At 34.7% G+C, this 24,052-nt stretch overlaps 1 protein-coding gene across 1 annotated transcript in view; it reads left to right on the top strand.

The window, feature by feature from the left end:
* Positions 1 to 24,052, top strand: part of UBR3 (ubiquitin protein ligase E3 component n-recognin 3) — a 229,904-nt gene that overhangs the window by 122,940 nt on the left and 82,912 nt on the right. Inside the window, exons 21-24 of the mRNA XM_068544929.1 lie at positions 3,047 to 3,151; positions 4,232 to 4,405; positions 6,239 to 6,699; positions 10,517 to 10,605. Coding sequence (XP_068401030.1) covers positions 3,047 to 3,151; positions 4,232 to 4,405; positions 6,239 to 6,699; positions 10,517 to 10,605 — 829 coding nt within the window. The remainder of the gene's footprint in view (positions 1 to 3,046; positions 3,152 to 4,231; positions 4,406 to 6,238; positions 6,700 to 10,516; positions 10,606 to 24,052) is intronic.

Genomic DNA, 24,052 nt, shown 5'->3' with positions numbered 1-24,052 from the left:
AGGGATTTGAATGGGTTCCTATGTGACAACATTAAGGATTTTCTTTTGTTAAATACCTTAGAAGCTCAAAAGGTGATGCTTTTACTTTTTTGTTACCTAGAATTTGTTTTATCCTTGGGTCTTCTCACACAGAACTGACTTACTTATTTGGCTAACATTAGTTGTGTACTCAAAAATTGTATACATAATGTCATGGAGTATGTGTATGTATATTTATAACAGGCATATTTATGTTCTAACCTGGATAAGAGATGAAAGACAAACTATACTCATGTTATATAGATAAAATAACTATAGACATTTATAAAGTAACTAGACACAATAAACATTATACAGTTAGATACAAAAAAAACTATTGTTTCTTCTTTCTAATTAGAATTTGAAAAATTAAAAATTAAATTAAATAAAAAAGTAAGCCTATTTGTTAGGCAAATTTACAATTACTACATATACATTACTTAAATTACTTAAGAAAATATACATTAAATTTAGTTCAGTAGACACTTTAGTTTTTTTCTTGTTTGCTGTGTAAACAAATATAGCTTTTAGATTTCTGTACCCCCTATTCTTTTTAACTCTACCCCATGACCAGTTTTTCGTTTTACTTGTAAAAATTACTCCTGTTAAAATTTTAGACATGCGCCTCAAAAAAACATCTTGAATGGTTTATTTTCATTAATTTCTAAGAGAATTATTCAGTAAAATGATTTAAAACGTTCTTTTTTTCATTAAGAAAAGTAGAATATTTTTTCTTACTAAGAAGATATTTGTGGTTTAGATTTTTTACAAATAGATATTTTTTGAATGTCTACTTAGTGCCAGATTTTGTTTCAAGTACTTTATATACACTTATATACATTACTTTGTTTAATTCTAGGAAACTTCCTTATGAGTGAAAGTTCTGTTGTTATTCTCATTTTTCAGATATGATTTTTAAGTTTTAGAGATTAAATAACTAGTTCAGATAGTGAAGCTAAGTACATGTATTGGGTTGGGCAAAAAGTTTGTGTTTTTCCGTAACATCTTACGGATAATAAATGTCAGTAATTCTTGATTTAAAAATTAAAGAAGCCTACTGCAAATGATTTGTGTCCTCTTTCAAGTTAAATTTTTCAACCTTTTTATTTGCTTACTGTAAAAAGAATATTTCATGAAAAATAGAAAGGCAATATTTAATTGTTGCAAGATTATTATGAACAAATTTTTAAAAATCTCAACTTTGTAATAGCTTTCATGACTTTTATGATAATAGAAGAACCTTTAATTGACATTGCATTGGCAGGTCAACTTTCTAAAAATCAGTGTCAGTAAACCATTTCATCTCCTGCCATGTTTAATATTAAAAAACTTTAATATAGAACATATTGATAAAAATCCCCAGAAACCATTTATTTTTTTTTTGTAGTACCTAATAAAGTTTTTTCTTTTCTTAGCCTTTAAGTTACTCATTTGAAGCTGTAAGATGTAATGCCATAGAATTTCAAGCCATAAGAGGAGGCAGAGTAGTAATGATAGGCAATCCTTGGGAGTTTGAAACTGTGTTCTAGTATTGCTTGTGCTAGCTGAGTGTGTGGCTGAGCCTTGGTTTCCTCCCTGTAAAGTACTGGATTAGAAAAAATGACCTTTGTTGCCTCCCAGCCTTCAGTCCCCTCTTACTGCTGTTCTTGCTCCTCCCACTATCCGTACCACCTACCTACTATTTATTGAACACCAATTGCTAGATACTGTATGAAGCAAATTACAGATAGTAATCATGTAATCCTTGCAATAATTCTGGACTACTATTCCAGTTTTAAAGATGAGAAAACTTAAGGCCAGATGTTGCTCAAGGTCAAATAGCTAAGTACATACAGAATTTGTATAAAAAATCAGGTTTTTAAAAGGTTTTGAAAGTCTATTCTCCTCACCACTGTGCCACACAAAATATGAATGGAAAAGCCTTCTCAGTAGTCAGAATAAGCATTAAAAAGTCAGTGAACTGAAAGTCTTTATTTTTTAGTCACAATAGATTAGCTCCTAAGTGACTAAGTCCTTTCCAAGCTCCCTCTGCCGTTTGGGCAGTTTCTGCTAGGCTCAGCCTAGACTGGCCTCTTTTTTGTTCTCTTTAGTCTCATCTGCAGCTGACAATGCCACTCCCTGCAGAAGCTCTTCCTCTTACCCCTTCCATAGTTTGACCAGATGGCTTTTTTTTTTTTAAATAATGAAGACAACATGATAGCTACCAGGCTGTTTTTTTCTTATGGTATTTTATGTGTCTTCTGGTTAATAGTTTGTTGCATCATATTGAATGAGTGATTGGTGTAGGTTAGCCCCAAAGTCCTGCATAAAATGTGTAAGGCTTGCATTGTGTATTCCATGTATAAGGTCAGATGTATCAGTATTTCCTTAGAGAAGCCTCTCTCCTAACCACTTGCATTCCTTTTTCCTTTCTCACTCATATAAACCACACATTGCATACACATTTACACAACAGCACAAAACACTCAGGTTCAGAACTTTAATTTTAGAGACAGATTTTAAAAATATTAATGTTCCATAAACAATTATTTTGCTCCCAATTATATGCCAAGTACTATGCCAAACACATTTGCATGAATTATCCTATTTAACAAACTTATTTATCTGATATCTTTGTCATCAGGAGAAGAGTGTCAGCAACTTAGGATGTAAAATAGTCTTGTTAAATTACTTTATTAGATACTAGTATTTTTATAATAATGGTTTTAGTGGATTATTTAATGTCTTAACCTTTAGGAAATCAGTGAACTAATATTTCTGGATATTGCCTAAAATACTGTGTGATCTTGAGAGGGAACCTGTTTTACTGGTTTTAGTTGTCTTTTCACCAAGGTATAGCTTTACTTACGTATATGATTATGAATTTTGTATATATATGTATATATATACATATGCATACATACACATATATATGTGTATATATATTTTATGTTACTTTCATCTATAACATTAAAATATTTTTTGATATTTAAGTGAAATATGTTTTATGGAAAAAAGTAATTACAGGGCATTTTTTCCCTTTTTAAAGATTTTGATGGATCATCAAAATCTGTCAGAACATGTACTCTGCATGGTTTTATATCTGATTGAATTAGGACTTGAAAATTCAGCTGAAGAGGAATCAGATGAAGAGGTAAGTAGTTTCTTGTATTTTTAAATGTTAAAGTTATGACATGCCTTAATAAAAGGTTGTATGTCATCTTGAAAGGTATTTATGGATTCATCATACTCAGATGAAAATCTTCCTAAGAACTACTGGAAAAGGCCCTTTTTAATCTTCACATACATATGTTCTTTTAGAGGTTTCACTAATACATTAAACTCCATTTGTAGAATTATTGAATTTGAAATTCGTAATTCATAATATGTAGATCTAAGAAACGTGGTTAGTGCACTTTTGGTGTTATGCTAATAGCATTGATTACTGGTAAATAATTGTTATGTTAGGAATTCAGTCTAGAAATTCTACTAATTTGATTAGGGATTAATTTTGAATAGCAAATTGTTTCTGTAAAGGTTTTAAGTTAATGGAGTAAGTATTGTTATAAGGGAGAATGTTTACTTAAGAATGCAAGTTGTTTGTTAATCTGTTTCAGGATTTTATAAGTACCACTTCCATAAAAGTAATTGTCACTACTAATTGATTTTATAATTAATTGATATTTTCCTCATCCCCTCCCTCCAAAAAGACAGAATACAACACAACATAATAACAGCAAAAAAACAAACAAGAAAAAAACAGACAAGTAAAAAGACTAGACTGTACTTTATATTCTAAGTTGAGTCAACATATATTCTTTCATAGATATTAAAAGGTCATTACGATTCCTCTAAGACTTAAGTCAGACTTTTGGTTGATTTTTCAGACTTTCTTCTACAGTTAGTCCAAATTAGCATTATTTGACTGTATTATGAGTTACTCCTAATGGTTGATGAATAATATTCTGTACTAAGTATTTCCAAATTGAAAAATGTTTTTTTTTCTGGAGAAGCTTAGCTGACTTCCATTGGACTTACCTATATTAGTACTGAGAAATTTGTTCTAAAATTTTGTGTTTGTATTTGGTTTTATTAGCACTTTGTGATTTGTGAATGAGACTATAAGGGATTCAGGAATATGACAGGCAATAGACTATTATTTGGGCTTGTTACATTTCCATTGTACCTTAGACCAGATTGGCAAGGTTTGATATTCATTATGTTTATGTTTTAGGCATCAGTAGGTGGACCAGAACGTTGTCATGACAGTTGGTTTCCTGGTAGTAACTTAGTATTGAACATGCGACACTTTATAAATTATGTTAGAGTGAGAGTTCCAGAGACTGCTCCGGAAGTGAAGAGAGACTCACCTGCAAGTACCAGCTCTGATAGCTTGGGTTCTTTACAAGTAAGTGTAAAAGAGAGAACAAAAAAAAGGAAAGACTTTGTTATGTTGGGTTGTGTCATTTAGATCATCCTATCATATCCAAAAGAAAAATAAATGTGGTTGTAGATAACTTTAAATTGTCTTTTATTTCCTCTGATATATCTAAGCAACTTTTGCCTCACCTATCTTTTTCCTTTAATCTGCCAGAGTTCACGTCGGCCTAAAGTTCTTCAAAGAGAGGTAGATGTATATAATATTTGCATTAACTAGCAATATGGCTTTAACTGGAAATGGGGACAAATGCTGAAGTATTTGTGTGTATATGTGTGTGTTTAATTAGTATGGTTAGATTAAAAAAATGTTTAACGTGTGTGTGTGTTTTTTAAATGCAGTAATTTAGGCTTAATTTTAAAGAAAATTCATATTATTGAACTTAAAAAATAATACTGCATATTTAATAGTGGGTTTTTCTTAGTAGTGTTAGTATTTTGGGCCAATTATAAGCGGCACATTTCAGTCTGTTTACATTTAGCATTGTTACTAACATCTTAAAAATGAATGTTTCCTAAATCAAAATAAATTTAATCTTTAGTTGCTGGTGGCATGCCCATTCACAACTTTTTTTTTTTGCTCCTATGGCAGTTAATTAACTTTGATAAAATAAGCCCACAAAAATCTTAAACTCCATATATTGTGTATTTGGACTCATTTTGAAAATCAGCTCTCTCATTGCATGTAGCTTAATTAATTTATAGAAAGCAGAAATGAAAAATCTTGATATGACAGGGCAAGTAACTAAACTTAAATACCTCTAATTCCTACAATATAGATTTTTGCAAGTGAAGAACATTGAATCAGACATTTCTTGTTGAAGAATCCATTTGTAGGAACTTTCTTTGTCTTTGACAATATGTTTTTGCTGTGAACACCATAAAGAATTTTGATTAAAATATTGGAATCTATACGCGGCAGCCTTTGCCTCTAATGCTGGGTAGAGAGTACGTTGAAAAACAGCTTGGATGTTAAAAAAAAATAATGTATGTTATAATTTAGCTCCTAAAAAGCTCAACTGATTGAAGCATCCTTTCTATGCTTGCTTAAAAAAAATTAATGAAATCCATTAAACTAACTTGTATCTTAATTAAAAGATGATTTCTAAGAGCCCTAATGCAGTTTGACTGCTTTAGCAAAAAAGGCTAGTTTGAAGATAAATTATTGAGAAAAATGGTTTTAAAAAATCTGTTCAAATAACAAATTATAGTGATATTTAAATATGAAAGAGATTAGTTTGATTTTTCATCTTTATATTTCATTTCAGTAACTTAAAGCATTTGTGTTAGAATTAATTTTCAAACTTTTTAAGTTCCTTAAAAATGAAATTAATTAGCAGTTCAGATTCATTAACTTGGAAAAAAATTAATTTATAATTTTCTTAAGTGGAAGATATCGTGGTCTTCTAGAAGTTGGTAAAGAGTATAGTATTCTTGATGAATGTTGGATAGAATAGCTTTTATTCCTTTAATCTGATGAAGGACTTTGTTTATGATTCCTCTTTAATATGGCTGTAGAAACTACTCAAGCTTTGTCTATTTTCCCTAGTAGGTAGGCCCAGGAGGTTGTAAAAGAGGTGTTACTGTGGATAATCGCCTTTCTCCTTGATGTTTCCAGGTTGAGTGGGACTAAGTATATTTGAGAGAAGTGAAGAGACAGATTTACTTAAAGAGCAAATCTATTAAATAAATCTTTGGATGAAACTTTGAACATTCCCTTTTGAAAATGTAGTACTAATATGGTTTTAAACTTGACACTGAATAACTTCTCTTTATTTTTCTTTCTTTCTCTTTTGAATGGTAGAATTCTGGTACAGCTCAAGTTTTCAGCTTAGTAGCAGAGCGTAGAAAGAAGTTTCAGGAGATCATCAATCGCAGTAGCAGTGAAGCAAATCAGGTGGTTCGTCCTAAAACTTCAAATAAATGGTCTGCACCTGGTTCAGCTCCACAGTTAACTACAGCCATTTTGGAAATTAAAGAAAGCATATTGTCTTTGTTAATTAAACTTCACCACAAACTCTCAGGAAAACAAAACTCCTACTATCCTCCCTGGCTTGATGACATAGAAATTTTAATCCAACCGGAAATACCTAAATATAGTCATGGAGATGGTATAACTGCAGTAGAAAGAATTTTACTAAAAGCTGCATTGCAAAGCAGAATGAACAAACGCATCATTGAAGAGATATGTAGAAAAGTGACCCCTCCTGTACCACCCAAAAAGATCACTGCTGCAGAGAAGAAAACACTGGACAAAGAAGAAAGGTAGTTTTTATTTTTAATGCTTTAAACTAATGTATGGTACAGTTGAAGATTTTATATTACCACCCCCCATCCCCACTTTTGGCCATCTGAGGCTAATCACCTGGATGTTTATCAGCTGATTAGTTGGTAAGATAAATGGAATCAAAGATAGTCAGTGCTTGTGCGTTTAGCATGCTTGAGTTGGTTGAGTTATCATTTACGTTTAGAATACACATGGTGACAGCCATATGTATTCTAAATGTAAATGTACATGTATGTATTTAAAGGTGAGCTGTAGAGTGCGTAGCTCATTGTTTTAATTAAAGAAACATACTGAAACTTATAAGTTTATTATAAGTTTATGAAGGGGTAGTATAGGAGACCAAACATATTCTATCAGTGCTATTATTATTTAAACATTTTTGGAGGTCTCATATGTCTTTGAGCATCTACGGCACATTTTTGTTTGTTTCCATTTCTTCCTTGATGACGAATTTTTGTCCTTTGAGCATGGGTTTAATTTTTAAAACCTTTTTATTTTGAAGAAATCTCAAACTTACAGAAATGTTTCAAGGATAATACAGTGAACTTCCTGGATCATTTCAGAGTAAGTTGCTTTACCCTGGAATACTTTAGTGCGTGTTTTTTAGGAATAAGGTCGTTTTCTTACCTAATCAGAATACACCTTTCAAAATAAGGGAATCAACATTTTATTTAGTACGATAAAATCCTTAGATCCCAAGTTTTGACAGTTGTCCCAGTAACGTGTCTCAGAGCAAAAAGATCCAGTCCAGAATCACTCATTGCATTTTGTTGTCATGTTTCTTTGGTCTCCTTCAGCATGGAATAGTTTCCTCAGTTTTTCCTTTATTTTCTTGACCTTGGCACTTTTGAAGATTATAGAGCAATAGACACTGTAGAATGTCCCTCAATTTGGGCTTGTCTCCTTTCCCATTATGTTTGGATTCAGGTGATGCACCTTTGAGAGGAATATCAAGGAAGTGTTGCTGGGGAGTTGCCTGGTGGCTTAGTGGTTAGTATGCCGGGCTTTCACTGCCATGGCCTGGGTTCAATCCCTGGTTGGGGAACTAAGATCCTGCAAGTTGTGCGGCCTGGCCCAAAAAAAAAAAAAAAAAAAAAGGAAGTGTTGCTGTTTTCTTTTGACTGCATCCCATCAGGTGTCACATGATTTTAATTTGTTTCATTACTGGTGATTAACTTTGATCACTTGATTATGAGGGTGTCAGACTTCTTCACTGTCAAGTTACCCTTAGTAACTTTCCTCTCTTTTTTCCCCCCTTTGTAATTAATATGTAATTTGTGGGGAGATACTTTGAGATGCTGCAATATCCTGATCTCCATCAACTTTCAGTTTATTCATTTATTTACTTATATCAGTTTGGAGTTATGGATTCCTATTTTATTTTATGGGTTATAATTTCTTCCTCATTAATCATTTTGATGCTCAAATTGTTCTAGATTTGACCAGTGGGAGTCCCTTCAAGCTGGTTTCTGTGTTCTTTGGATTTCTCCCCACCATTCTTTGAGCATTTTCAATTATTTTCTGGGCCAAGAAGATAGCCCAGGTTCATCTTGTGTTTGGTATTAGCCATTCCTCCAAAGAGTCCTGGTTCCTTTTAGTAAAGAATCTTATTTAGAAACCACAGTCCACGTGCTCATTCTAATGAGCTCATTCACAGACCCTGTTAGTGGGCAAAATGTGTGTGTATGGGGGGGGATAAAGGGAGGGGAGAGAGAGTTATTAAAAACTATGACTGTGAGTTCAACCTGATAATCCCAATTCTAATCCAACACCATAGGATTTATTCTTCTTTTCCTTCTTTTCATAATTGTAATTCTCTCCTCCCATAGTGAGAAACCTGGCCCCTATAATCCTTAATATGTATTAATTTTTGATTAATTCCCTTGTGTATAACCAATTTCTTGTAACTTTCCCCCACACGAATGCCCTCCTGTGCCAGGCTGTTGGGTCTTGACACCCTGTCCTAGGCCACTGTGCCACCTTCCATGTTCAGGAAGGAAAGAGAGCGCAGGAGTGGTTTTTAATTTTTTGAAATGGCTAATGTCATTGGGAGTCCAGTTTGATGAGTAAGGTGAGTGATCAACCTGGATAATAATATATTGGCTTAAAATATAAAATATAATATAAAAAATAAGAGTTGTATTTATAAATTAGGTAATAAAGTGAGTTTTCTTAAGTGGGGCCTAAATTACATTTAAAGTAAATATTAGAAAAGGAGTGTTAAAAATCTCTTGAACTTTATTGGCAAAATTATGTAACTTTTCATGGTAAGCTGGACCACAGTACTTGATTTTATAGACGTTTGTGATTATCTCCACTAAATGGGTCGGAGCGGATGTGTGAATAATCTAAAAATTACCATCAGCATTCCATTCTTCTAAATTCTATATTCTGTATCCTTTAATCATTTCAGACTAATAGCAGAATTCTTTCATGTTTCCCATAGAAATTACTTCATAGAATCTCAGTTTAATAAAGTTCTTTTGTAGTATATAGATATAATAAATGGTCAGTAAAAGAAACTGCTATAGTATACTCCATCCATTATGTTTTTAATGTCCTTTGTATCATGGGATATGATAAATCCCTTTTTGAGTTTAGTTCAAGTAAAAAGTTTGTCTCTCCCAATGAGTTAATATATAACTTATAACCTTTTTCTTCTTCCTCTCTTGTTTTGAATTACTATATTAACCTTACCTTGCTGGGGGTAGAATTTTATGCTTATTAGTATTTCTAGCATCTTTAAATGTAGGGAAGCCTATCTCCTGTCTTTATTAGTTTACTTTTATTTTCTTATACTTATGTTATAGTCATTTTTTTTCTTTTTCAACTAGCCTCAAATTAAAATGCTCTTTGGAAGTAGATAAGGGATAATTAATAAATAGAATAAAATGAATTAATCCAAAGGAATATTTATGCTTAGATTTGGAATATAGTTTTATCTTTATCTTATATTTGAGACTCTTTCATATTCTTTTACTTCAAACAAAATAAACCAAACTTGGAATATTTCCTAGTAGAAACTGGAAAACTTCCTGGCTTTTTGCTATTTCTCTTTTAGGAAGAGACCTGTTCTTAAGGTAACAGTAAATCTGACTATTCTTTTTTTAAAAAATTAATTAATTAATAAATTAATTTTTGCTGCATCGGGTCTTAGTTTCGGCACATGGGATCTTTTGTTGCGGTGTGCGGGCTTCTCTCTAGTTGTGGCGTGTGGGTTCCAGAACGCGCGGGCTCAGTTGCCTGGCAGCATGTGGGATCTTAGTTCCCCAACCAGGGATCGAACCCGTGTCCCCTGCACTGGAAGGGGGATTCTTAACCACTGGACCACCAGGGAAGTCCCCTAAATCTGACTATTCTTAACTTTTAGATTCTGTTCATAGCTTAACATAATAGTTTCTTCTAGCAATGAGTTTGCTATTATTTGTACCTGGGGTTAAATTGTGGATTCCTAGCTAAAACTCTTCTTGCTCTTGCTGTGAACTGACATATATTTAGGAAATTGTGTTGTTGGACATCCAAATTTTCTATCTACTTTAATTATTATTTCACATTTTAAAGTAAATCGTGGCTTTTATTTTTACCTATTTAAGCCCAGTGATTTTCAAACTATTTTAAAGCAGCAGAATCCTTTTAAGGACAGTAAAATTTTACCTGAAATTTAATACATAGTACAGAAAATTGGTTGTTCTTAACTGTGTGCCGGGGGCCTTTCATACATTATATACTCCTGAAAGATAGTAGGTATGTCTTAAGCACATCTGGTACTTATCAGTTTATTTCTGTTTAATCTAGGCGACAAAAGGCCAGAGAGAGGCAGCAGAAATTGCTTGCAGAATTTGCTTCACGACAGAAAAGCTTCATGGAAACTGCAATGGATGTTGGTAAGTCAAAATTTATCAGTTTAGAACTCTCATACTTACAGTTATTACCTTAGGGATTATCTAGTCCAATCATCCACCAGTTTTTAACATTACAGACAGATGATTTCTGGTCTTTATTTAAACAATAGAGTGATGGAAGATCAGACCTTTATTATAGACAGTCCATTCTGTTGTTGAGTAGCTACAGTTGTTAGAAAGTTCTTCCTGATGGTAGTAATACAGTATTCTCCTGCTGCTTTCTTCTGTTAAACTGTCCTTTAGATTTGTGAGGTTCATCAATATGAATTTAGTTATTCTGATTTTTTCCTGTGAAATTATTCTAAGATCCTTAAAATACTTTTCAGATACTTTCAGTGTCTCTTCCTGCTGCCCACCCCTTCACTATTTCTTAAAATCAGGTGCACTTCTCACTTCCATTAGGATTAGCATTAGCATTTGTACAGTGAGAGAGGATGCCATTTTCCTGTGTGATGGTAGATTGCTATGAGTAATCTTTTACAAACATAGGAGAAATAGATTAAATCTCAATTAATCTCAGTCTTCAGTTAACCAGGATACTCCCTTCCCTGACTATTACTTGCATTTCATTGATTTCTCTCTTTCTTTTAACTTTTAGACAAAAATGCTGAAAGAAAACACACTGAAGTTGTGCCTTTAGTTAAAATATATACACATATGTGCATTCAGACATGCAAATACAGTCTCATGCACATAAGCACATGTAACTAAAGTTATATATATATATTAACTAATGTTCAATATATAACTAATGTTCAGAAGAGGTGTGAAGAGGAGGGTCAGTCCAGATTTAGCATAATGTGTTCTAAACCATCAACAGTAGAGTTTATGTTCAGGACATAACTTTCATGTAAAGTATACTAAATTCTGTTTATTGGATTAACTTGCTATCAGTTGACTTTCTTATAAGAAATAATGAAGATTTAGTTCATTGACACTGCTTTCACTTTTTCCATTGTGTTTTCTTTTCCTTCTTTCCAAAAATTAATAATTATATATAATTTTTGGTTTTCATAGATTAAAGATAATTGTAGTAAGTGTTACAATTAAGTGTTCTATTAAGTGTTCTATCTATAGCCAGTTTCTTCATATCTCTTCATATAAAATGAACTAATAAGCACCCCTATTTTTCATTTTTCTTTTCCTTATCTCTACCTTCTACATTTTATTAGTTACTTCTTTTCTTTTAAATTAAGGTTGCCAACATTTTGTTTTGCAGTTGCAGTCAAGTCTTCCATCCAAAGGTTTATTCTAAACGTTGAAAAACAGTTAAGATAACTTTTTGAATGTTGTTGAATACAGGGCTAAAAGATAACCTAGTATTCATTTACTTTTTTTGAGTCCAGTGGCCTGACTCCTTAGCGCACTTTAAGGAGATTGTGTTTAGTATATAGCCTCTTTTCTCACAGTCTTGCAATTGCTAAAACCATACCATCCTTTATTCATTTCTGTTTGGGCCATTACTTTGTATTGTCTTTTGTTTCTCCTGAAGTTTCCAACTGCCTTTTTTTCGAACTAATAGGCCTTTATGATATCCCTATTATTCTGCCCACTCAATCATACTGTCCTTTGCATGGAATTCTATTCCAGTCTGGTCCATTTGCTCTGTAGGCATGCTCTGCAGCCATTACCTTAGGATTTTCCTCTTATCATGTTGATCTGGGGTTTCCTGCATCTTATGTCTTTTTGGGAGTCTTGTTTATTGGAGTGCAGCCTCAAGTGTATTCCCAATAATGCTTGTGCTGGAAGCTAAACTTTCTGATTCTTTATATTTCCAGATGGAACTCTGGTTTGCTCTCATGCTTGATTGTTAATTTGGATGAACATAAAATTCCCCGTTGATACACATTTTCTGTTACAACTGTTAAAGCAATACTCCCTTGTCTTTTGCCATTAATTTGATAAGAAGTATGGTGGTAGTTTGATTCTTATTCATTTGTGGGTGAGCATTTTTTTCCCTTTCCTGTGACACTTTTATAATTGTTTGATCTTTAGAGATCTGAAGTTTTATGATATGTATCTAGGTGGATCTTTTTTCATTCTCCTTAGTACTTAATGGACCTTTTCGGTCTGAAGATTCATGTATCAGAAGCTCTGAGAAAAATTTTTCCTATGATTTTCTTGATAACTAATATAGCCATCTTCCAAGATGACCCTCGATCCATACCTCCTAGTATTTATGCCCTGTGTAGTCTTCTCTGACATTGTGCCAGAATTGGTATACATGATCACTGGGATATGGCAGAAGTGATGGTATGTCATTTCTGAGATTAGGTTATGAAAGATACTATGGCTTCTCTCTTGACGGCTTTTCTTGCTCTTGGATTACTCATTCTGGGGAAAGCCAACTGCCATGTTGTGAGCAGCCCTATGGAAAGGCCTGTGTGGTTAGGGACTGAGGCCTCTGGCCAACAGTCATGTGACTGAACTTGGATGTGAAAGTGCCAGCCCCATTCAAGTTTTCAGATGAATACTGCCCAGCTGTTACTTTGATAGCAATCTCATGAGAGATGCTGAGCCAGAACCATCAGCTAAGCTGCTCCCAGACTCCTGACCCTCAGAAACTGTGTGAGATAATAAATGTTTTTTTTTTTAAATTAATTAATTAATTTATTTATGGCTGTGTTAGGTCTTCATTTCTGTGCGAGGGCTTTCTCTAGTTGCGGCAAGCGGGGGCCGCTCTTCATCGCGGTGCGCGGGCCTCTCTTGTTGCGGAGCACAGGCTCCAGACGCGCAGGCTCAGCAATTGCGGCTCACGGGCCTAGCTGCTCCGTGGCATGTGGGATCTTCCCAGACCAGGGCTCGAACCCGTGTCCCCTGCATTGGCAGGCAGACTCTCAACCACTGCGCCACCAGGGAAGCCCATAAATGTTGTTTTAAGCCACTGAATTTTGTGGTAATTTGTGAAACAGCAATAGGAAACTATTATAGTACTTTTCTCCGTATATTTTCTTTATTCTCTTTTGGTGGGACTCTCACTACTTGGATATTGGATCTCCTGGATTGATCTTTTAATCTTTTATGTCTTTTTTTTTTAATACATCTTTATTGGAGTATAACTGCTTTGCAATGTTGTGTTAGTTTCTGCTGTACAGCAAAGTGAATCAGCTATATGCATACATATATCCCCATATCTCCTCCCTCTTGCGCCTCCCTCCCACCCTCCTATCCCACCCCTCTAGGTGGACACAAAGCCCTGAGCTGATCTCCCTGTGCTATGCAGTAGCTTCCTACTAGCTATCTATTTTACATTTGGTAGTGTAGATATGTCAATGCTACTCTCTCACTACCTCCCAGCCTCCCCTTCCCCCTGTGTTCTCAAGTCCGTTCTCAACGTCTGCATCTTTATTCCTGCCCTACCACTAGGTTCATCAGTTATGTCTTTTTTATATCATGTATTCTTTTTGCTTTACATGCCTAGAGGTTTCTTCTCTTCAATATCTTGGTCTTACTTTGTCTATAGAATTTTTTCTCAAATCTTTCTGAATGTCTCTCTCTCTCTTTCTCAATTATCCTTTATCCTTCTAAATTGCTTAGAAATTTAAGTTAGTCTTTCATGTTGTTAGTTTTCCTTATTTGCCTGATAATCCTTGACTCTCCTGGAAAGGTGGTCTGGGTAGTTAATTTGGGTTTACCCTGCTGAGGTCTAAGTAGGTTTGATTCTAGTAATTCTCTTTAGCCTGAGTATGGATGAGGCGTGTCGACTGTCGGACTTAGATTTTGGTGGGAGGACTGCAGACTACTCTGTTTGGGCCCCCAGATGTTAACACTCAATTAGAAACCCCAGTGCTCTCCAAGTGACTTGTTCGGTTCCTCTGGAGAAAAATAGTCTTTTTTTCCTCCGTGAGGTAAATGTCAAATTATCTGAGTGCTCTGTCAGTCAAAGTTGGGGAGGGAATTGGGGTGCTGAGTAGTGAAGTTCTGTATATGGACTTTTGATTAATTACTCTGTTTTCAGAGTCGCTTAATACTTATGACTCCTATCCTCTGCCTCACCGACTGATTCTGAGCCCAGAGTTGACGTTCTTCTAATGGACAGATCAATTCTTCCTTTCTGTAACTTTCTCATAATACATAAGTGGTTGCAGCTTTTATGACTTTCTTTCATTGTCAGCATGTCTCCATCTTCTCCAATCTTTTGGAAATTTTATTGACATTTCTTATTTGTTGGTTGGTGAAACTCTCTTCCACAACTCCATCCTTTTTCTATATTCTTGTGGAAATATTTCTTTATGTATTTCTCTACTTTTATTTCAGTGGTTTTTTAGAAGGAAGGGAGACAAAAGCCTGTGCTGGGTCTGCAGTCTTGATTAGATACTTACTAATATTTGTTATTATAATATATAAAGTTAAAATTTCTGTTATTACAAAAACATTAAATTTTTATTATAGAAACTTAGAAAACACATATAATCAAAAATAAGAAAATAATATTATATTTTTACTATCAGATTTCCTAACCTAGGCTGTATCCTTACAAATCTTTTCCTGAGTGTATATGTATATAAATGCTTTTTTTTTTTTAAACCAAAATGAGTTAATTTCACACATGCTGTTTATTCTTATGAAAAATTTCAAACATACAGAAAAGCTAAAGGAATAGTATTATAAATTCCCATGTACCACTATAACCCTCCCCTAGTTAACATTTTTCTTTATTTGTTCTTTTCCTCTCTTTCTGTCTGTCTCTACTAAATGAAGTAAGTTATAGACATCATGACACTTTACTCCTAAATACTTCAACATACGTGTCCTAGGATTGAGAATATTCTCCTACTCAAGCACAATACATCATATGTAAGAAAATTACTTTTTCTTTCAAAGTAAATAGCTTCAAATACCAACCTGGATATTATGTTAAACAATGAAATCATTGAATTAAGTTTAAAAAATTTAAAATTGTTTACAGATCATTTTGTCCTTCGGTAATTCTACTAAGGGTATGTAGTCAAAAGCTCTGTGTTCTGAAGTCACTTGAGAGCAGTCTTTTGGGGGGAGGTAGTGTAACCAGTTTGATGTACAGTTTGGTTTGTTTGTTTGTTGGCAACCTTAGGAACTAAGAAAAAAAGCTTAGTTAATACTGCTTTTAGAAATTGTTTTTATCTGTTGCCTCCCACTCCCAAGTGAGACAGAACAAAAACAGTTTTCTAAGGAATTGATTAAGCAAAGTATCCAGAGGATGTTAGGTAGTACTGTCTTGAATAGGAGAATGGCCACCGCATTCCCTGAGGAGACTGGAGGGAAGAGGGAAAGAGTGGATGGAGATAGAGGTAAGTTCCATTAGGGGCAGGGGAAGTGGGAAGTTCAGGTGATCACTCAGTTGCTTCAGTTTTCAGGGCTAAGTAAAACATGAGTTCTGCTGAGTGAAAAGAATGCCACCTGAGGTTTGGAATAGTTGCTAATGAGAGTGGGAGATGTTGCTCACCCAGGCTAAGTATAAAAATTGATAAGCAATGCTTAGGAACCAATGTTCACAATCATATATTTGAATGTCATTAGTCTGCAAAGTTATTGACTCGCTGTCCTAAATCTTACTACTTTTTGGAAGGTTTGATCTTTTTTGGCAGTAGCCAGGGCACAGGAACAACAATTGAGGGATCAGGCAGACATGATTGCTAGCAAACAGAGGCAATTCACAGAAGCCATCAGGATAATGGGCTCCGCTCTCTCCTAGTCCCGGTTCTTGCATGCTGCAGTGGTGACAGGTGAGGTAATATAGATTCATGAGCATTTGGTTTATTTATGTTGCTTATGGCCATGCCAGTGGGATTCTGGACCATTCAGATTTGCATATTCCTTTTATTTGTAACTCACTCCCTTCCCAAAGAGATCTGTTTGACCCCTAGAGCCTGTTTGAGATCCCATTTTCATACAACGCCCAAGATAAAAATTACAGAGTTGTATGTCTCACTGCCTCTGATTACTCTGCTTATTTACATCTGATATTATGTATTATAATATTATTAACACATGAAGCAGGACCCACACCTGAGGTACTATTTAGCAGTAATACAGACACAATTTAATCTCAGTCCAGTCCTCTGCTTTATTTGTCAGATACCTTTTGTCTTCTTGCCTTATTTCCCATCTGTGTTGTAAATGTAAGCATTCTGTAGTTGCTTCTTTCTTATTTTGCCTTTATCTTTGTGTATGAGGGATGTTCTCCCAAGATTTCTAGTCTAGTAACATGTAGAGTATTTCGAATTTATAACATACAGTACTTTACAAGTCCTCTAATCAAATATTGTACATCATTAGGTAAAAATTTAAGGACAAATGCTTTTCTCTCTGAATGCAACAGATTTCTACTCTGTGATGAGTACTCTTATATGTTGATAATGCCTTTTTGTAGTTATCAGATTTTCTATATGAAAAGACTCCCTCTGCAATTCCTTCTGTCTTTGTCTCCTGATTACTATACCCCATTATTTGTTTTTACTAGCCATCTAGGTATAGAAGTCAGGATGTTAGACCTTGATTCATTAAGGCTTATCAGATGGATATGACTGAAATCCAACATAATTGTTTCAAGTGAGAGTTTAGATGCTTAATATAGAGTAAATTTATTTTGGAAATTATTTTCTTATCTTAAACATACTACATGTAATCGTGGAAGTTATATGGTACAGAAAAACATAAAGAAGGATGAATTTCATCCCTAATCCCACCATCCAGAAGACATGTACATTACAGATGATACTGCGTAGTACAATTTGGTTTCACGTCTTCTTGCTCAACATTTTAGCGTAAACATATCCCTATATTATTATTAAAACTCCTGGTAACTATGATTTTTAAAGGCTTTACTTCGTTGGGGAGGTAGCAGGTAGTGGTTATCATCGTGGACTCTGGAGCCTTACTGCCAAGTTCATATTGCAGCCACTCCATTGCCTGGAGTAATTTACTGAACTTCTCTCTACATTGGTTTCCACATAGTTAAAAAGGAATTATTATACTGCCTACCTCATAGGGTTGTTGTGAAGACTGAATGTATTAGTACATTTAAAACACTTAAGACAGAGTGCTTCGCACATAATAAGTGTTTATAAGCATTGGCTATTACTGTTATTACTTTTATTCTATAATTTACTTAATCATCCCATCATAATTGGACTTTAGTTTTAAAATGTTTTAAATTATTATAAGCATTGTATATACAAAACCTTGTCTGTATTTTGGGTCTGGGTCTAAGTATGAATTTTGGGGGATGATGATGATGATGATATATATTTTTGTATGTTAACTGTGTAACCAGAACTATGCTAAACACATTCTGTATATTGACTTATTTGTCCTGATAGACCCATGAGATAGATGGTAGTATTCCAGTAAAGATGCCTAAATTTAGGTTAAGAAATTTGTCTGAGGTTATACAGTAGTAAATGGTGGAGTCTGGGCTGTTAATCAACAAGCTTTGCCTGCTCTTTACTATTTCTTCATATTTGAAGCAAATTGAGCAGTTAAGTCCCTCCCCTCCCCTACTTCCCCAAGTTGGTAGCCCGGAGATAGAAAGGGACAGTTATGAGAATAGTTGCAAAATAAGAATTAATAGACTGATGATTGATTGATTGATTGAGGCACAAGGTACAAGATAGAAGGGATATTCAATGTGTTTGGAAAGTTTTATTTATTTATTTTTAAACCAGAATGAAAAGAATACTTCTTTTCCAGTAGCTGAAACAAAAATCCTTGGTGTGACACTATGAGTCTAGCCTAGTTATAAGGTCAGCCCCACTCCAGTCATATGAATCAGAAGTGGGTGGTGATGGTATGATTCTCTAAGCAAAAATTGAGTCCTGCTGTTAGCAGATGGAACAGTAGATACTAGGTAGATAGAAATAGTAACTGTCCACAGTACCCATCCTTTAAGATTTCATTTGGAAAGTGGGGTAGTCCAAGCAGGAGCTGGCATAGATCAGGATTTGGTTGACCTCTTATTGTTGTTAGTTGTGGAGGGAGCTGTTTATTTTGCTATTTAATAATACAGTTTAATTTGAGGTTTATCCTTTTATTTTTTAATAATTTACATAAGAAAGGGGGTTGGGGATATATATATATATTGAGACATAAAAATAATTACATCCCCAGTGTCCCCTTCTTAGGTAAATGATAACATACTATGTATAATTCTTCTACCTTGCTTTTTTCACTTAACATTATATCCTGGAGAACCCATCATGCAGTGTATAGAGATGTTCTTTATTCTTTTTTCTACCTGTATAGTAGATTCCCCGCAATACCACCCCCCCCCCCCCATAGTTTATTCAAATGGTCTTCTATTATTAGACCTTTGGGTAATTTCCAGTCTTTTGTTATACAAGTTGTACTGCAGTGAATATCTTTGTGCATGTATCTTTTTGTATTTTGATAATATATCTGTAAGATAGATTTCTAGATGTGGGATTGCTGGGTCAAAGGGTAAACACATGTGTAATTTTGCTAGATATTGCCAAGTTACCCTTACGGGGTTGTACCATTTTGCATTCCCATCAGCAGTGTGTCAGAGTATCAATTTCCCTACATACTTGTCATTAGAATATGTTGTCAAACTTTTGTATTTTTGCTAATCTGGTAGGTGAAAAGAAGTGGTATCTGGTCTAATTTTAATTAGCATTTCTCTTATTATGAAAAAGGATGCTGTTTATATCTTTAACTGCTTCTTATTCCCCGACACATCTTTTTGCTGCTTTAGGGTTTGATTCTATCATAAATTAGCCTCTTTTATATTCTTACATTTCCTTGGAATCAGGCACAGCTGTAGACTTGCTCTGTTTTAGGTAGGACCGATCTACTTGTGACGCTGGAATGCATATAGTGCATTAGTCCTATGTATCTATGGCTGTTGCATCTATGTTATTATTTTATAAATTATTGTAAATTTTGCTATGTTAACTTGTGAAATTCTTATTCTCTCAACTAAATAGAAACTAATTGAATTTCTTTTCACTTAAATTAGAAAGCAGATCTCGTGGATAGAATACTTTTTATGTTGGTCACTCTGATTGTAAATTTGTTCACTTTTGAGGGATGGTGCTGCATCTGTCATTTCAAGTCAGTCATGTGTGCTGTGGTATATTTCAAAAAAAAAAAAATACAGCCCATATATGTAAGTTATGTTTTGGTTATTTGTTCCATAAATAAGACCCACTGATACCAATCCAAGACATTAAAAAAAATATGCTTAACATATCATACAAAACTGTATGAAAGCAAAGCTTATCATCTCTTCCGACCTTCCCATTTAAATCTCACCCCTCCGGGATAAACCATTATAAACAGGCTTTCTTGTTTCACATGAATACGTTTTGTTTCTATTTGTTTTTCCTGAAATAAAATTTTACTGTATATAATGCTGTACAGTTTGCTTCCTTTTTTTTTCTTTTGGCCTGCGCAGTGCGGCATGTGGGATCTTAGTTCTCCGACCAAAGATCGAACCCGTGCCCCCTGCATTGGAAGCACGGAGCCTTAACCACTGGACTGCCAGGGAAGTCCCATGCTTCCTTTTTTAAAAAAATTGAAATATAGTTAGTGTACAATATTATGTTAGTTTCAGGTGTACTACATAGTAATTTGATATTTGCATAAATTATGAAATGATCATTTTAAGTCTAGTAACCATCTGCCCCCATACAAAGTTACTACAGTATTATTGACCAGATTCCTTATGCTATATATAACATCCCACTGCCTTATTTATTTTATAACTGAAGGTTTGTGCCTCTTAATCCCCTTCAGCTATTTTACCTCCCACTCCCCACTCCCCTTCCCTCTGGAAACCACCCATTTGTTCTCTGTATCTATGATTCTGTTTTCATTTTGTTTTGTTTTTTTACATTCCACTTATGAGATCATACAGTTATTTGTCTTTCTCTGACTTACTTCACTTAACACAGTACCTTCTAGATCCATCCATATTGTTGCATATGTCAAGATTTCATTTTTTTATGGCCGAATATTATTCTGTGTGCGTGTGTGTGTGTATGTATATCACATCTTCTTTATCCATTTCATCGGTCAGTGGACACTTAGATTGCTTCTGTATCTTGGCTATTATAAATGCTGCTGTGAACATTGGGGTACAGCTTCCTTTTTAAAAAACTTAACAATGTATCATGAATATCCCTGCAAATTAGTATCTGTAGATCTCTTTTAATCCCAGATATCATTATGCACACATGTGCTTGCATATGTATGCAATGTTATATACACAGGATTAATATAAATATTTTTAATCCATATTATTTTTTTCTTCTTCCATGACCCATGATTACAGCTTGGTTTGTGTATTCTTGTGCTTTTCTCTGTATTTTTATAATTATATACAAACATACTACAATTATATGTTCATATCAGGTTTCCCCTCCTTCTTCCCTCTCCCCCTTTCTTTCTTCCTTGATTTTGATCATTGTTTGCTTTACCAAATGGGATCACTTTTTGCTGCTCTCTACCTCAGTAATACCTCCAGGTGTTCTCTAGTAGTTCTGATTCAGTAGTACTCAACTTTGCACATTAGAATCATTGTATCCCCCGTAAAATAATATCTGTGCCTGGGATCCACTATAGACTAGTTAAAGAAGAGTCTCTGGGAGTGGGGCTCAGTCATAGGAACCTTTTGAAAGTTCCCAGCTGATTCTTATGTGCAGCCAGAGTTGAGAACCACTGCTCTAATTTGTTTCTTTTCCTTCCATTCCTTTATTTGAGGGGATGGAGGGAAAGCTCATAATAGCCCATAATGAAGTACTTTACTCAGCCACCTCTCTATTATTGGATATTCACTTTGTTTTCAGTTTGTTTTTTATTTTGCTATAACTAACAGTGCTGTGGTAAACAGTCAACATAAGTTTCTGAAATTGGTATTTCACTTTATATATCTACTCTTTGGTAGCCACTAGATGGAGATAAGTGTTTATATAGTTTTAATACCTATTAACTAATAATTTTAAAGAACCAGTTACAGTGATGTAAATCTGACATTAACTCAGGTTTTTTTCCATGTATTGTCAATTAAAGATACAAAAAGTTCTTTCTCCCGAAATTTTTTCGTTTAGGAATTAAACATTTTCCTATAAAGCTAAACTTAGTTTTACCATATGATCCAGCCATCATGTTCTGAGGTATTTACCCAACTGGTATAAAAACTTATGTCTACATGGAAATCTGCGTATGAATGTTTATAGCAGCTTTATTCACAATTGCTCAAAACTGGAAATAGTGAAGATGTCCTTCAATAGGTGAAGGGATAAACAAACTGTGGTACATCCATACTATAGAATACTGTTCAACAATAAAAGGGACTGCTGTATCAAGCTGTGCAAAGATGTAGGTGAATCGTAAATGCGTATGCTTACTGAAAGAAGCCTGTCTGAAAAGGCTACATACTGTATGTTTCCAGTTACATGACATTTTGGAAAAGGCAAGACTATAGAGCCAGTAAACAAACAGTGGTTGCCAGAGTTTGGGAGTGGTAATGGGCTAAATAGGTGAAGCATAGGGGATTTTTTAGAGCAGTGAAATTATTCTGTATGATACTGTAAAGTTAGGTACATAACACTATGCTTTTGTCAAAACCCATAGAACTTTGTAACAGAGTGAATCTTAAGTATGCAAATTAAAAAGTCATTTAGGAGGTTGGAGGTCTCAGGATGGAATACAGAATGTATCACGAGAATCTAGCTGTATATTACAAACGTATGAAACAACTTCACTGAAGGGGATGGGAGAAAAGGTACTTAACTTGGAAATGAGTGGAATTGCTTAAGACTGAAGGCAAAAGGAACTGCGCATAAGCATTGTACTGTAGTTGATAAAGTTTCTGCCATGGTGAATGGGTTAACTGTTCTGAAACCACTGTACATGTATACTGAAATTGAGCACTTACGTACCGGCGTACCTCATTTTATTGTGCTTTGCTTTATTGCACTTTGTAGATACTGTGTTTTTTACAGATTGAAGGTTTGTGGCAACCCTGCTTTGAGCAAGTCTATTGGTGCCATTTTTCCAACAGCATTTGCTCACTCCGTGTCTCTGTGTCACATTTTGGTAATTCTCACAATATTTCAGACTTTTTCACTATTATAATATTTGTTATGGTAATCTGTGATCAGTGATCTTTGATGTTACTATTGTAATTGTTTTGGGGTGCCACGAATTCACCCATATAAGATGGTGATCTGAATCAGTAAATGTTTTGTGTGTTCTAACTGCTCCACTGACTAGCTATTCCCCTGTCTGTCTTCCTTTCCTTGAGCCTTCCTGTTCCCTGAGGCACAACAATATTGAAATTAGGCCGATTAATAATCCTACAGTGGACTCTAAGTGTTCAAGTGAAAGGATGAACTGCACGTCTCTCATTTATAATCAAAAGCTAGAAATGATTAAGCTTAGTGAGGAAGGCATGTCGAAAGCCGAGATAAGCCTCTTGTGCCAAACAGTTAGCCAGGTTTTGAATGCAAAGGAAAAGTTCTTGAAGGAAATTAAAAGTGCTACTGCAGCGAACACACGAATGATAAGAAAGCAAAACAGCCTCATTGCTGATATGGAGAAAGTTTCAGTGGTCTGGATATAAGATCAAACCAGCCACAACATTCCCTTAAGCCAAAGCCTGAGCCAGAGCAAGGCCTTAAGTCTTTTTAATTCTGTGAAAGCTGAGAGAGGTGAGGAAGCTGCAGAAGAAAAGTTTGAAGCTAGCAGAGGTTGGTTCATGAGGTTTAAGAAAAGAAGCCATCTCTGTAACACAAAAGTGCAGGGCGAAGCAGCAAGTGCTGATGTAGAAGCTGCAACAAATTAATCAGAGGATCTAGCTAAAATGATTAATGAAGGTGGCTACACTAAACAACAGAGTTTCAATGTAGGTGAAATAGCCTCATATTGGAAGAAGATGCCATCCAGGATTTTCATAGCTAGAGAGAAGTCAGTGCCTAGCTTCATAGCTTCAAAGGGCAAGCTGACTCTTTTGTTCGAGGCTAATGCAGCTGGTGACTTTAAGTTGAAGCCGATGCTCATTTACCATTCCAAAAATCCTAGGGCCCTTAAGAGTCATTCTAAGTCTAATCTATAGATGGAACAACAAAGTCTGAATGACAGCACATCTGTTGACAACATGGCTTACTGACTATTTTAAGTCCATTGTTGATACCTACTGCTCAGAAAAAAAAGATTCCTTTCCAAATATTACTGCTCACTGACAATGCACCTGGTCACCCAAGAGCTCTGATGAAGATGAATGAGATCATGTTGTTTTTCACGCCTGCACTATTTATTCTGCAGCCCATGGATCAAGGAGTAATTTCGACTTTCAAGTCTTATTATTTAAGAAATACGTTTCTTTTTTTCTTTTTAAAAAAATATATATTTTATTTATTTATGTGGTTGTGCTGGGTCTTAGTTGCAGCAGGCAGGCTCCTTAGTTGCGGCTCGCCAGCTTCTTTAG

The sequence above is a fragment of the Eschrichtius robustus genome, chromosome 5 (genome assembly GCF_028021215.1).
Source record: "Eschrichtius robustus isolate mEscRob2 chromosome 5, mEscRob2.pri, whole genome shotgun sequence".
Classification (NCBI taxonomy): domain Eukaryota; kingdom Metazoa; phylum Chordata; class Mammalia; order Artiodactyla; family Eschrichtiidae; genus Eschrichtius; species Eschrichtius robustus.
This window is presented reverse-complemented; position numbering and strand designations above follow the sequence as displayed.